This window comes from Hetaerina americana, unplaced genomic scaffold (assembly GCF_022747635.1).
Source record: "Hetaerina americana unplaced genomic scaffold, ioHetAmer1.1.p SCAF_16, whole genome shotgun sequence".
Taxonomy (NCBI): Eukaryota; Metazoa; Arthropoda; class Insecta; order Odonata; family Calopterygidae; genus Hetaerina; species Hetaerina americana.
In genome coordinates this window covers 3,263,921-3,276,387 of record NW_027286719.1, presented here as the reverse complement: position 1 = coordinate 3,276,387, position 12,467 = coordinate 3,263,921, and the positions used below count along the sequence as shown (strand labels likewise).

At 38.8% G+C, this 12,467-nt stretch overlaps 1 protein-coding gene across 1 annotated transcript; it reads right to left on the bottom strand.

Moving 5' to 3' along the window:
- Positions 1-2,955: 2,955 nt before the first annotated feature.
- On the bottom strand, positions 2,956-12,093 carry LOC139687061 (pneumococcal serine-rich repeat protein-like). Its single transcript, XM_071584165.1, has one exon. The coding sequence runs from the start codon at positions 12,091-12,093 to the stop codon at positions 2,956-2,958; it is 9,138 nt and encodes a 3,045-aa protein (XP_071440266.1).
- Positions 12,094-12,467: the final 374 nt, after the last annotated feature.

The following is a 12,467-nucleotide window of genomic DNA, read 5'->3' as shown; positions in this document are numbered from 1 at the left end:
TACTTGAGTGAACTAATGCAAATATTTTTTCAAGTCTCATGTATAGGAATGACAGTGGAGTTATAAATATTGGCAACAAAAGTATGGTGGAAAAGTCAAATTGAGCATTTATTATCAAGACCAAAGCTGTTTAAATATAAATGTACACATTTTTTGTCAGGTAACAAAGCTTATGTATTCATACAAGAATGAATATTCGGGTGAGTATCATTGTAACGTAAACCTATGTCAGTAAGATGAAATTCAAAGTTTTAGTTAATTAAAATTAAATCAAAGTTGACACTGCATATTCCCAAATGTACAACTGTGAGAATAAGTAGATGAAGTTTATGAAGTTAGTGTATTTTTTCTGCTGTTGTCACATTTGTGAAGAGAGGAAGATATATGTTCTGTTTTATAGAGATAACATAGTAAAGAGGTCTTATAGAAAAAGATGGATGTTTTAAGATATGAATATAATTAGTGGTTTCTGATATGAAACTTTTCAATGATATTTTATAGAGGTAATAAAAGAAAAGTGGAGTTAGTTATGAAAAATATGCTGAAAATATCCATGCTCAACATTGAAAGGAATAACATGGAGGAAATTGTATATGTTTCCCATATTATGATTCTTACCGAAGTGTGTCAAAAATTGGGATGAGATACAGTAAATGGTTGGTGAAACCATTGATGTTTTTTGTTCCTGTAGATATATGAATCAAGAAATATTGGTGAATCATTCTGTAGCCTGTCACTAGCATTCATGACACCATGGAAAAAATTGATGTTAATTTAAATACTTAGCAGATTTTTGAGTAGAATGGTATGGCATTAAAACTGCTATATTAAACTTCAGTTTTCGTATGTTAAAATGATCATTTTATTCTTATACAATTGGTTTTAATACACCCCTTTGAAAATAGTGTGAAAATAAATGTGCCAATAAATTGTTTATCTGATAATGATGATGTTTTAGAACTTGCAGAAATTGATTTTATACTTGAAGATGCATTCAAGGCTGCTGCAGAAGAAAAAGCCATATTTCAATTATTTTTAAGATTTTGCTGTATGCTTTAGAGTTGGTGCAGAATATTTCAAAATAAATTATAGCTCTGGCAGTTGATAACTTTGGAGTTGTTGCCTTGGGCAATGGGATATTTAAGAGAGCATCAAAGCTTCAAAATTTGATAAAATATGTGAAGTATTATTATTGTAAGTGGCATTCCCCTTTGTGTTTTGGCGGAAAAAAACATTGGCAGCTTTCCTTTATAAGGTGAATGATATAGTTTCCTGCTATGAATCCCATTCAGATATTTTTCAAGACAATTCACTTTATGACAGGGAGGAAGGTTTGGATACTATCAATGAAGTGGATGATTCTTAAAATGGTGCCACTTGAGTTGTCATTGAAGCTGCATAATTGGCATTGATTCGAATATAGTGCTTCCATTAAAAAAATTGTGTAATCTATGATTCAACATGATTTTACTGTTGATACAGTCGATTTTGTAGAATATGGAATACAATATATATGTAGTAGAGAGCATACACAAAGTTCTGTATGGATATTGACTATCTAGGTGTAATTTCCATTGTAGTAGATAACACAGTTACTCATTTTCCCCTTGGGGGTTTTTACGCAAGAGGAATTGGTTAATGTGGATGAATATGATGATCCCAAAGTTTTTGTATGACATTTTGATTCCACGTGTGGCATAATTGAATTTCTACATTTTGATATTGTTTTGAAGGAATTACATTTCCTTGAACGTGTTTGGGACCAGGTGGGCATACATCATTTCCCTGTTGGAACTGTTGGTATCCTTATTAGAATAATGCACATTGAAGTTGAAAAAACATTACCAGCTGTTGTAGATGGATTTGTTAAGTGATTCAGTTTCCAGCTTTGACATCAAGGACCATTGGCATTATTTGATGTGATAGAGAAGGAATTAGTTCTAGTTGATGCATATCAATATTTGAAATTTGTTATTTACGAAATTTGAGAAGTCATTGAAATTTCATTATTTAAGTTTTGTGAAAATGGCACTATGCAAAAAATTCTGTTCTCTCTGCGGTTGAACTAAATTCTATAATATGCTGTGAGTACATGCATTAGACTGTATGCAATGCAGACTTTGGAGATAGTGTAAACAAATATTTTGATATTGTTTCAATCCTGAATGACAACAAAATTTCAGTTTCAAGTCATTTTTGAAGTGGTACTCCAAGGAACACTATTCAGTCTGAATGTAGTTGATGGCTATGTGTTACTGTGAAAGATAATGATACCAGTTAAAACATAATTGAAATTTTACATTATAAATAACAACTAAGGGAAAATCTACAATTCATTATGATCAAACATTGTCTATGCAGTCTATTTCCCAGTTAAAATTGTAAAATGTCTTAACATTATTATTACATATTTAAACAGAAGAAGCTTAACTCTTCTACATGTATATAAAGAAGGAAAGGTAGATACTTGCATTGACAATAAGGAAACTACACTGACATAATATTGAACAATGATGGATAATCAATCAGCTCCAGGGAATATATTTGATTTCTCATCAATTGCTGAAATGGCAGACATTGTTGATGAAGTGGTCACCAAAGCTCATCCATATTTGGTGTCCATTGTATCATCCAATGATTGCGTCACAACCACATACTGGTTGTGACACAATCAATTGATTCAGTTGAGTAAATTGTGGTTGAACTTGAAAATTTGTTTCTCATTGAATTTTATATGCAGTCTACATCTTGGAAGTGCTGCAACCAGTTGCATAAGTTATGGGTTTTGCGGTAAAACTTGATATCCCAGGTGATTCTGTATAGGTTTTCGTATTGAATGGTAGCATGGAAGAAATACTAGAATCCCAGGTGGTCGGATATGAATTATTTGATCCAGATGGAATGGATATTTCCACAGAGGGGTTTTTTTTGCACGTGTGAGACAATTCCTTTCTGCTAATGATGATGATAAGTGTCTGAAATGACTGTTAACAAGGATCCAGGCACTGTAGATGCTACATGCTCAGAAGAAGTTTTAGACGTATAGGCTGTTGTGAAGACACTTATGTGATCTTTAGTTGAACTCAATAATGGTGGTCTGGTAGATTGAACTGCCATTGATGCCAATGAAGAGTTTTCAGATGATGATGATGTTTGAGGAGATGAATAATTGTTAGTTAAGTCTTGAAGAGATGTAGAAGAAGAAGTTGGTTTAGTCCCAGCAGTATTAGCTTCAGATGTGGAATGAGTTGCACTTGATTTGGTCGACGACACCATATTTTCTGAGGTTGATGTAGATTCTGATTTGGTGGGTGATGTCGATTGAGGTGTAGAGAAAGTCCTGGAGGTACTTGCTTCAGTTGAATAGCTTTTGTACCTGGATGACAAAGACGATGGCCCAGTTGATTCTGTGGGAGTTGAAATTTTAGTTTTTGATGTTGAACCGGATGGAATACTGGAAGCTGATGTTGTTGAATATTCCTCAGGTGATACAGTTTTAGACACTGGTGAGGATGTATCAACAGTGCTTTCATATGATGTGCTGGTGGAGGCCTTCCTTTCTGTAAAACCTGTTGAAGATTCAGAGGCTTTTGAAAAGGTTGATGATGTGGATTTGGGTGTTGTAGGCGTTTCATATTCCGAAGTACTTTTTTGGGTAATGTGTGTAGTTGAGATAGCAGTGTGACCTTTGGTTGAACTCGATGATGGTTTTGTGGTAGATTCAACTGCCGTTGATGCCGATGTGGAGCTTTCAAACGATGATGATGTTTGAGGGGATGAATAATTGTTAGTTAAGTCTTGACTAGATGTAGAAGAAGAAGTTGGTTTAGTCCCAGCAGTATTAGCTTCAGATGTGGAATGAGTTGCACTGGATTTGGTCGACGACACCATATTTTCTGAGGTTGATGTAGATTCTGATTTGGTGGGTGATGTCGATTGAGGTGTCGAGGAAGTCCTGGAGGTACTTGCCTCAGTTGAATAGCTTTTGTACCTGGATGACAAAGACGATGGCCCAGTTGATTCTGTGGGAGTTGAAATTTTAGTTTTTGATGTTGAACCGGATGGAATACTGGAAGCTGATGTTGTTGAATATTCCTCAGGTGATACAGTTTTAGACACTGGTGAGGATGTATCAACAGTGCTTTCATATGATGTGCTGGTGGAGGCCTTCGTTTCTGTAACAGCTTTTGATGATTCAGAGGTTTTTGAAAAGGTTGATGATGTGGATTTGGGTGTTGTAGGTGTTTCATATTCCGAAGTACTTTTTTGGGTAATGTGAGTAGTTGAGATAGCAGTGTGACCTTTGGTTGAACTCGATGATGGTTTTGTGGTAGATTCCACTGCCGTTGATGCCGATGTGGAGCTTTCAAATGATGATGATGTTTGAGGGGATGAATAATTGTTAGTTAAGTCTTGACTAGATGTAGAAGAAGAAGTTGGTTTAGTCCCAGCGGTATTAGCTTCAGATGTGGAATAAGTTGCACTTGATTTGGTCGACGACACCATATTTTCTGAGGTTGATGTAGATTCTGATTTGGTGGGTGATGTCGATTGAGGTGTAGAGGAAGTCCTGGAGGTACTTGCTTCAGTTGAATAGCTTTTGTACCTGGATGACAAAGACGATGGCCCAGTTGATTCTGTGGGAGTTGAAATTTTAGTTTTTGATGTTGAACCGGATGGAATACTGGAAGCTGATGTTGTTGAATATTCCTCAGGTGATACAGTTTTAGACACTGGTGAGGATGTATCAACAGTGCTTTCATATGATGTGCTGGTGGAGGCCTTCCTTTCTGTAAAACCTGTTGAAGATTCAGTGGTTTTTGAAAAGGTTGATGATGTGGATTTGGGTGTTGTAGGCGTTTCATATTCCGAAGTACTTTTTTGGGTAATGTGTGTAGTTGAGATAGCAGTGTTACCTTTGGTTGAACTCGATGATGGTTTTGTGGTAGATTCAACTGCCGTTGATGCCGATGTGGAGCTTTCAAATGATGATGATGTTTGAGGGGATGAATAATTGTTAGTTAAGTCTTGACTAGATGTAGAAGAAGAAGTTGGTTTAGTCCCAGCAGTATTAGCTTCAGATGTGGAATGAGTTGCACTTGATTTGGTCGACGACACCATATTTTCTGAGGTTGATGTAGATTCTGATTTGGTGGGTGATGTCGATTGAGGTGTAGAGAAAGTCCTGGAGGTACTTGCTTCAGTTGAATAGCTTTTGTACCTGGATGACAAAGACGATGGCCCAGTTGATTCTGTGGGAGTTGAAATTTTAGTTTTTGATGTTGAACCGGATGGAATACTGGAAGCTGATGTTGTTGAATATTCCTCAGGTGATACAGTTTTAGACACTGGTGAGGATGTATCAACAGTGCTTTCATATGATGTGCTGGTGGAGGCCTTCCTTTCTGTAAAACCTGTTGAAGATTCAGAGGCTTTTGAAGAGGTTGATGATGTGGATTTGGGTGTGGTAGGCGTTTCATATTCCGAAGTACTTTTTTGGGTAATGTGTGTAGTTGAGATAGCAGTGTGACCTTTGGTTGAACTCGATGATGGTTTTGTGGTAGATTCAACTGCCGTTGATGCCGATGTGGAGCTTTCAAACGATGATGATGTTTGAGGGGATGAATAATTGTTAGTTAAGTCTTGACTAGATGTAGAAGAAGAAGTTGGTTTAGTCCCAGCAGTATTAGCTTCAGATGTGGAATGAGTTGCACTGGATTTGGTCGACGACACCATATTTTCTGAGGTTGATGTAGATTCTGATTTGGTGGGTGATGTCGATTGAGGTGTCGAGGAAGTCCTGGAGGTACTTGCCTCAGTTGAATAGCTTTTGTACCTGGATGACAAAGACGATGGCCCAGTTGATTCTGTGGGAGTTGAAATTTTAGTTTTTGATGTTGAACCGGATGGAATACTGGAAGCTGATGTTGTTGAATATTCCTCAGGTGATACAGTTTTAGACACTGGTGAGGATGTATCAACAGTGCTTTCATATGATGTGCTGGTGGAGGCCTTCCTTTCTGTAAAACCTGTTGAAGATTCAGCGGTTTTTGAAAAGGTTGATGATGTGGATTTGGGTGTTGTAGGCGTTTCATATTCTGAAGTACCTTTTTGGGTAATGTGTGTAGTTGAGATAGCAGTGTTACCTTTGGTTGAACTCGATGATGGTTTTGTGGTAGATTCAACTGCCGTTGATGCGGATGTGGAGCTTTCAAATGATGATGATGTTTGAGGGGATGAATAATTGTTAGTTAAGTCTTGACTAGATGTAGAAGAAGAAGTTGGTTTAGTCCCAGCAGTATTAGCTTCAGATGTGGAATAAGTTGCACTGGATTTGGTCGACGACACCATATTTTCTGAGGTTGATATAGGTTCTGATTTGGTGGGTGATGTCGATTGAGGTGTCGAGAAAGTCCTGGAGGTACTTGCTTCAGTTGAATAGCTTTTGTACCTGGATGACAAAGACGATGGCCCAGTTGATTCTGTGGGAGTTGAAATTTTAGTTTTTGATGTTGAACCGGAAGGAATACTGGAAGCTGATGTTGTTGAATATTCCTCAGGTGATACAGTTATAGACACTGGTGAGGATGTATCAACAGTGCTTTCATATGATGTGCTGGTGGAGGCCTTCCTTTCTGTAAAACCTGTTGAAGATTCAGAGGTTTTTGAAAAGGTTGATGATGTGGATTTGGGTGGTGTAGGCGTTTCATATTCCGAAGTACTTTTTTGGGTAATGTGTGTAGTTGAGATAGCAGTGTTACCCTTGTTTGAACTAGATGATGGTTTTGTGGTAGATTCAACTGCCGTTGATGCCGATGTGGAGCTTTCAAATGATGATGATGTTTGAGGGGATGAATAATTGTTAGTTAAGTCTTGACTAGATGTAGAAGAAAAAGTTGGTTTAGTCCCAGCGGTATTAGCTTCAGATGTGGAATGAGTTGCACTGGATTTGGTCGATGACACCATATTTTCTGAGGTTGATGTAGATTCTGATTTGGTGGGTGATGTCGATTGAGGTGTCGAGGAAGTCCTGGAGGTACTTGCTTCAGTTGAATAGCTTTTGTACCTGGATGACAAAGACGATGGCCCAGTTGATTCTGTGGGAGTTGAAATTTTAGTTTTTGATGTTGAACCGGAAGGAATACTGGAAGCTGATGTTGTTGAATATTCCTCAGGTGATACAGTTTTAGACACTGGTGAGGATGTATCAACAGTGCTTTCATATGATGTGCTGGTGGAGGCCTTCGTTTCTGTAACAGCTTTTGATGATTCAGAGGTTTTTGAAAAGGTTGATGATGTGGATTTGGGTGTTGTAGGTGTTTCATATTCCGAAGTACTTTTTTGGGTAATGTGAGTAGTTGAGATAGCAGTGTGACCTTTGGTTGAACTCGATGATGGTTTTGTGGTAGATTCAACTGCCGTTGATGCGGATGTGGAGCTTTCAAATGATGATGATGTTTGAGGGGATGAATAATTGTTAGTTAAGTCTTGACTAGATGTAGAAGAAGAAGTTGGTTTAGTCCCAGCAGTATTAGCTTCAGATGTGGAATGAGTTGCACTGGATTTGGTCGACGACACCATATTTTCTGAGGTTGATGTAGATTCTGATTTGGTGGGTGATGTCGATTGAGGTGTCGAGGAAGTCCTGGAGGTACTTGCTTCAGTTGAATAGCTTTTGTACCTGGATGACAAAGACGATGGCCCAGTTGATTCTGTGGGAGTTGAAATTTTAGTTTTTGATGTTGAACCGGATGGAATACTGGAAGCTGATGTTGTTGAATATTCCTCAGGTGATACAGTTTTAGACACTGGTGAGGATGTATCAACAGTGCTTTCATATGATGTGCTGGTGGAGGCCTTCCTTTCTGTAAAACCTGTTGAAGATTCAGAGGTTTTTGAAAAGGTTGATGATGTGGATTTGGGTGTTGTAGGCGTTTCATATTCTGAAGTACCTTTTTGGGTAATGTGTGTAGTTGAGATAGCAGTGTGACCTTTGGTTGAACTCGATGATGGTTTTGTGGTAGATTCAACTGCCGTTGATTCCGATGTGGAGCTTTCAAACGATGATGATGTTTGAGGGGATGAATAATTGTTAGTTAAGTCTTGACTAGATGTAGAAGAAAAAGTTGGTTTAGTCCCAGCGGTATTAGCTTCAGATGTGGAATGAGTTGCACTGGATTTGGTCGACGACACCATATTTTCTGAGGTTGATGTAGATTCTGATTTGGTGGGTGATGTCGATTGAGGTGTCGAGGAAGTCCTGGAGGTACTTGCTTCAGTTGAATAGCTTTTGTACCTGGATGACAAAGACGATGGCCCAGTTGATTCTGTGGGAGTTGAAATTTTAGTTTTTGATGTTGAACCGGATGGAATACTGGAAGCTGATGTTGTTGAATATTCCTCAGGTGATACAGTTTTAGACACTGGTGAGGATGTATCAACAGTGCTTTCATATGATGTGCTGGTGGAGGCCTTCCTTTCTGTAAAACCTGTTGAAGATTCAGAGGTTTTTGAAAAGGTTGATGATGTGGATTTGGGTGTTGTAGGCGTTTCATATTCCGAAGTACTTTTTTGGGTAATGTGTGTAGTTGAGATAGCAGTGTGACCTTTGGTTGAACTCGATGATGGTTTTGTGGTAGATTCAACTGCCGTTGATGCCGATGTGGAGCTTTCAAACGATGATGATGTTTGAGGGGATGAATAATTGTTAGTTAAGTCTTGACTAGATGTAGAAGAAAAAGTTGGTTTAGTCCCAGCGGTATTAGCTTCAGATGTGGAATGAGTTGCACTGGATTTGGTCGATGACACCATATTTTCTGAGGTTGATGTAGATTCTGATTTGGTGGGTGATGTCGATTGAGGTGTCGAGGAAGTCCTGGAGGTACTTGCTTCAGTTGAATAGCTTTTGTACCTGGATGACAAAGACGATGGCCCAGTTGATTCTGTGGGAGTTGAAATTTTAGTTTTTGATGTTGAACCGGATGGAATACTGGAAGCTGATGTTGTTGAATATTCCTCAGGTGATACAGTTTTAGACACTGGTGAGGATGTATCAACAGTGCTTTCATATGATGTGCTGGTGGAGGCCTTCGTTTCTGTAACAGCTTTTGATGATTCAGAGGTTTTTGAAAAGGTTGATGATGTGGATTTGGGTGTTGTAGGTGTTTCATATTCCGAAGTACTTTTTTGGGTAATGTGAGTAGTTGAGATAGCAGTGTGACCTTTGGTTGAACTCGATGATGGTTTTGTGGTAGATTCAACTGCCGTTGATGCGGATGTGGAGCTTTCAAATGATGATGATGTTTGAGGGGATGAATAATTGTTAGTTAAGTCTTGACTAGATGTAGAAGAAGAAGTTGGTTTAGTCCCAGCAGTATTAGCTTCAGATGTGGAATGAGTTGCACTGGATTTGGTCGACGACACCATATTTTCTGAGGTTGATGTAGATTCTGATTTGGTGGGTGATGTCGATTGAGGTGTCGAGGAAGTCCTGGAGGTACTTGCTTCAGTTGAATAGCTTTTGTACCTGGATGACAAAGACGATGGCCCAGTTGATTCTGTGGGAGTTGAAATTTTAGTTTTTGATGTTGAACCGGATGGAATACTGGAAGCTGATGTTGTTGAATATTCCTCAGGTGATACAGTTTTAGACACTGGTGAGGATGTATCAACAGTGCTTTCATATGATGTGCTGGTGGAGGCCTTCCTTTCTGTAAAACCTGTTGAAGATTCAGAGGTTTTTGAAAAGGTTGATGATGTGGATTTGGGTGTTGTAGGCGTTTCATATTCCGAAGTACTTTTTTGGGTAATGTGTGTAGTTGAGATAGCAGTGTGACCTTTGGTTGAACTCGATGATGGTTTTGTGGTAGATTCAACTGCCGTTGATTCCGATGTGGAGCTTTCAAACGATGATGATGTTTGAGGGGATGAATAATTGTTAGTTAAGTCTTGACTAGATGTAGAAGAAAAAGTTGGTTTAGTCCCAGCGGTATTAGCTTCAGATGTGGAATGAGTTGCACTGGATTTGGTCGACGACACCATATTTTCTGAGGTTGATGTAGATTCTGATTTGGTGGGTGATGTCGATTGAGGTGTCGAGGAAGTCCTGGAGGTACTTGCTTCAGTTGAATAGCTTTTGTACCTGGATGACAAAGACGATGGCCCAGTTGATTCTGTGGGAGTTGAAATTTTAGTTTTTGATGTTGAACCGGATGGAATACTGGAAGCTGATGTTGTTGAATATTCCTCAGGTGATACAGTTTTAGACACTGGTGAGGATGTATCAACAGTGCTTTCATATGATGTGCTGGTGGAGGCCTTCCTTTCTGTAAAACCTGTTGAAGATTCAGAGGTTTTTGAAAAGGTTGATGATGTGGATTTGGGTGTTGTAGGCGTTTCATATTCCGAAGTACTTTTTTGGGTAATGTGTGTAGTTGAGATAGCAGTGTGACCTTTGGTTGAACTCGATGATGGTTTTGTGGTAGATTCAACTGCCGTTGATGCCGATGTGGAGCTTTCAAACGATGATGATGTTTGAGGGGATGAATAATTGTTAGTTAAGTCTTGACTAGATGTAGAAGAAAAAGTTGGTTTAGTCCCAGCGGTATTAGCTTCAGATGTGGAATGAGTTGCACTGGATTTGGTCGATGACACCATATTTTCTGAGGTTGATGTAGATTCTGATTTGGTGGGTGATGTCGATTGAGGTGTCGAGGAAGTCCTGGAGGTACTTGCTTCAGTTGAATAGCTTTTGTACCTGGATGACAAAGACGATGGCCCAGTTGATTCTGTGGGAGTTGAAATTTTAGTTTTTGATGTTGAACCGGATGGAATACTGGAAGCTGATGTTGTTGAATATTCCTCAGGTGATACAGTTTTAGACACTGGTGAGGATGTATCAACAGTGCTTTCATATGATGTGCTGGTGGAGGCCTTCGTTTCTGTAACAGCTTTTGATGATTCAGAGGTTTTTGAAAAGGTTGATGATGTGGATTTGGGTGTTGTAGGTGTTTCATATTCCGAAGTACTTTTTTGGGTAATGTGAGTAGTTGAGATAGCAGTGTGACCTTTGGTTGAACTCGATGATGGTTTTGTGGTAGATTCAACTGCCGTTGATGCCGATGTGGAGCTTTCAAATGATGATGATGTTTTAGGGGATGAATAATTGTTAGTTAAGTCTTGACTAGATGTAGAAGAAGAAGTTGGTTTAGTCCCAGCAGTATTAGCTTCAGATGTGGAATAAGTTGCACTTGATTTGGTCGACGACACCATATTTTCTGAGGTTGATGTAGATTCTGATTTGGTGGGTGATGTCGATTGAGGTGTCGAGAAAGTCCTGGAGGTACTTGCTTCAGTTGAATAACTTTTGTACTGGGATAACATAGACGATGGCCCATTTGATTCTGTGGGAGTTGAAATTTTAGTTTTTGATGTTGAACTGGATGGAATACTTGAAGCTGATGTTGTTGAATATTCCTCAGGTGATACAGTTTTAGACACTGGTGAGGATGTATCAACAGTGCTTTCATATGATGTGCTGGTGGAGGCATTCATTTCTGTGACAGCTTTTGATGATTCAGAGGTTTTTGAAAAGGTTGATGATGTGGATTTCGGTGTTGTAGGCGTTTCATATTCCGAAGTACTTGTTTGGGTATTGGGTGTCATTGAGATAGAAGTTTGACTTTTTGTTGAACTTGATAAAGGTCTTGTGGTAGATTCAACTGCCGTTGATGCCGATGTGGAGCTTTCAAATGATGATGATGTTTGAGGGGATGAATAATTGTTAGTTAAGTCTTGACTAGATGTAGAAGAAGAAGTTGGTATAGTCCCAGCAGTATTAGCTTCAGATGTGGAGTGGGTTGCACTGGATTCAGTTGACGATACCATATTTTCTGGGGTAGATGCAGATTCTAATTTGGTGGGTGATATGGATTTATACGTCAAGGAAGTCTTGGAGGTACTTGCTTCAGTTGTATAGCTTTTGTACCTTGAGGACGTAAACAATGGCCCGGGTGATTCTGTGGTAGTTGAAAGTTTAGTTTGTGATGTGGAAGTGGAAGAATCAGTGGTGGGATTGTTTTTTTGATGATTCATCGTTGCATGTTCTAATGTTAATGATGAGTATGTTATAGGTTGGGTTTTTAAGTATTTTTCGGGGATATTCTTAATTGTTGTTGAGCTGTGGTTATTTGGGATACAATGGTAATTTGGAGTAGTTTTAAATCTTTGTGCTACCCTATACCAGTCCATTAATGCAGAATCGAGTTGGCCATTTCTAGATTTTTCTTCAACGTTAGCCAGAATTGCTCTTCGTAGGTTTGGTTTACATGTATTGCTGATGCCATAGATGCATTTTCTTTCTGCCATACTAAATGTTCTTCCTGGTTTACATGCAAATATTCTTTTTCTATAGCTTCCAGGAGGATCATGCCATTGGCATTCGTAATACCCTCTGCAATTGTAGCTGG

What these genes read in the sequence shown, in the direction of transcription:
- LOC139687061 (XM_071584165.1), bottom strand. Translation starts at nt 12,093, where the DNA reads ATGAATCATCAAAAAAACAATCCCACCACTGATTCTTCCACTTCCACA.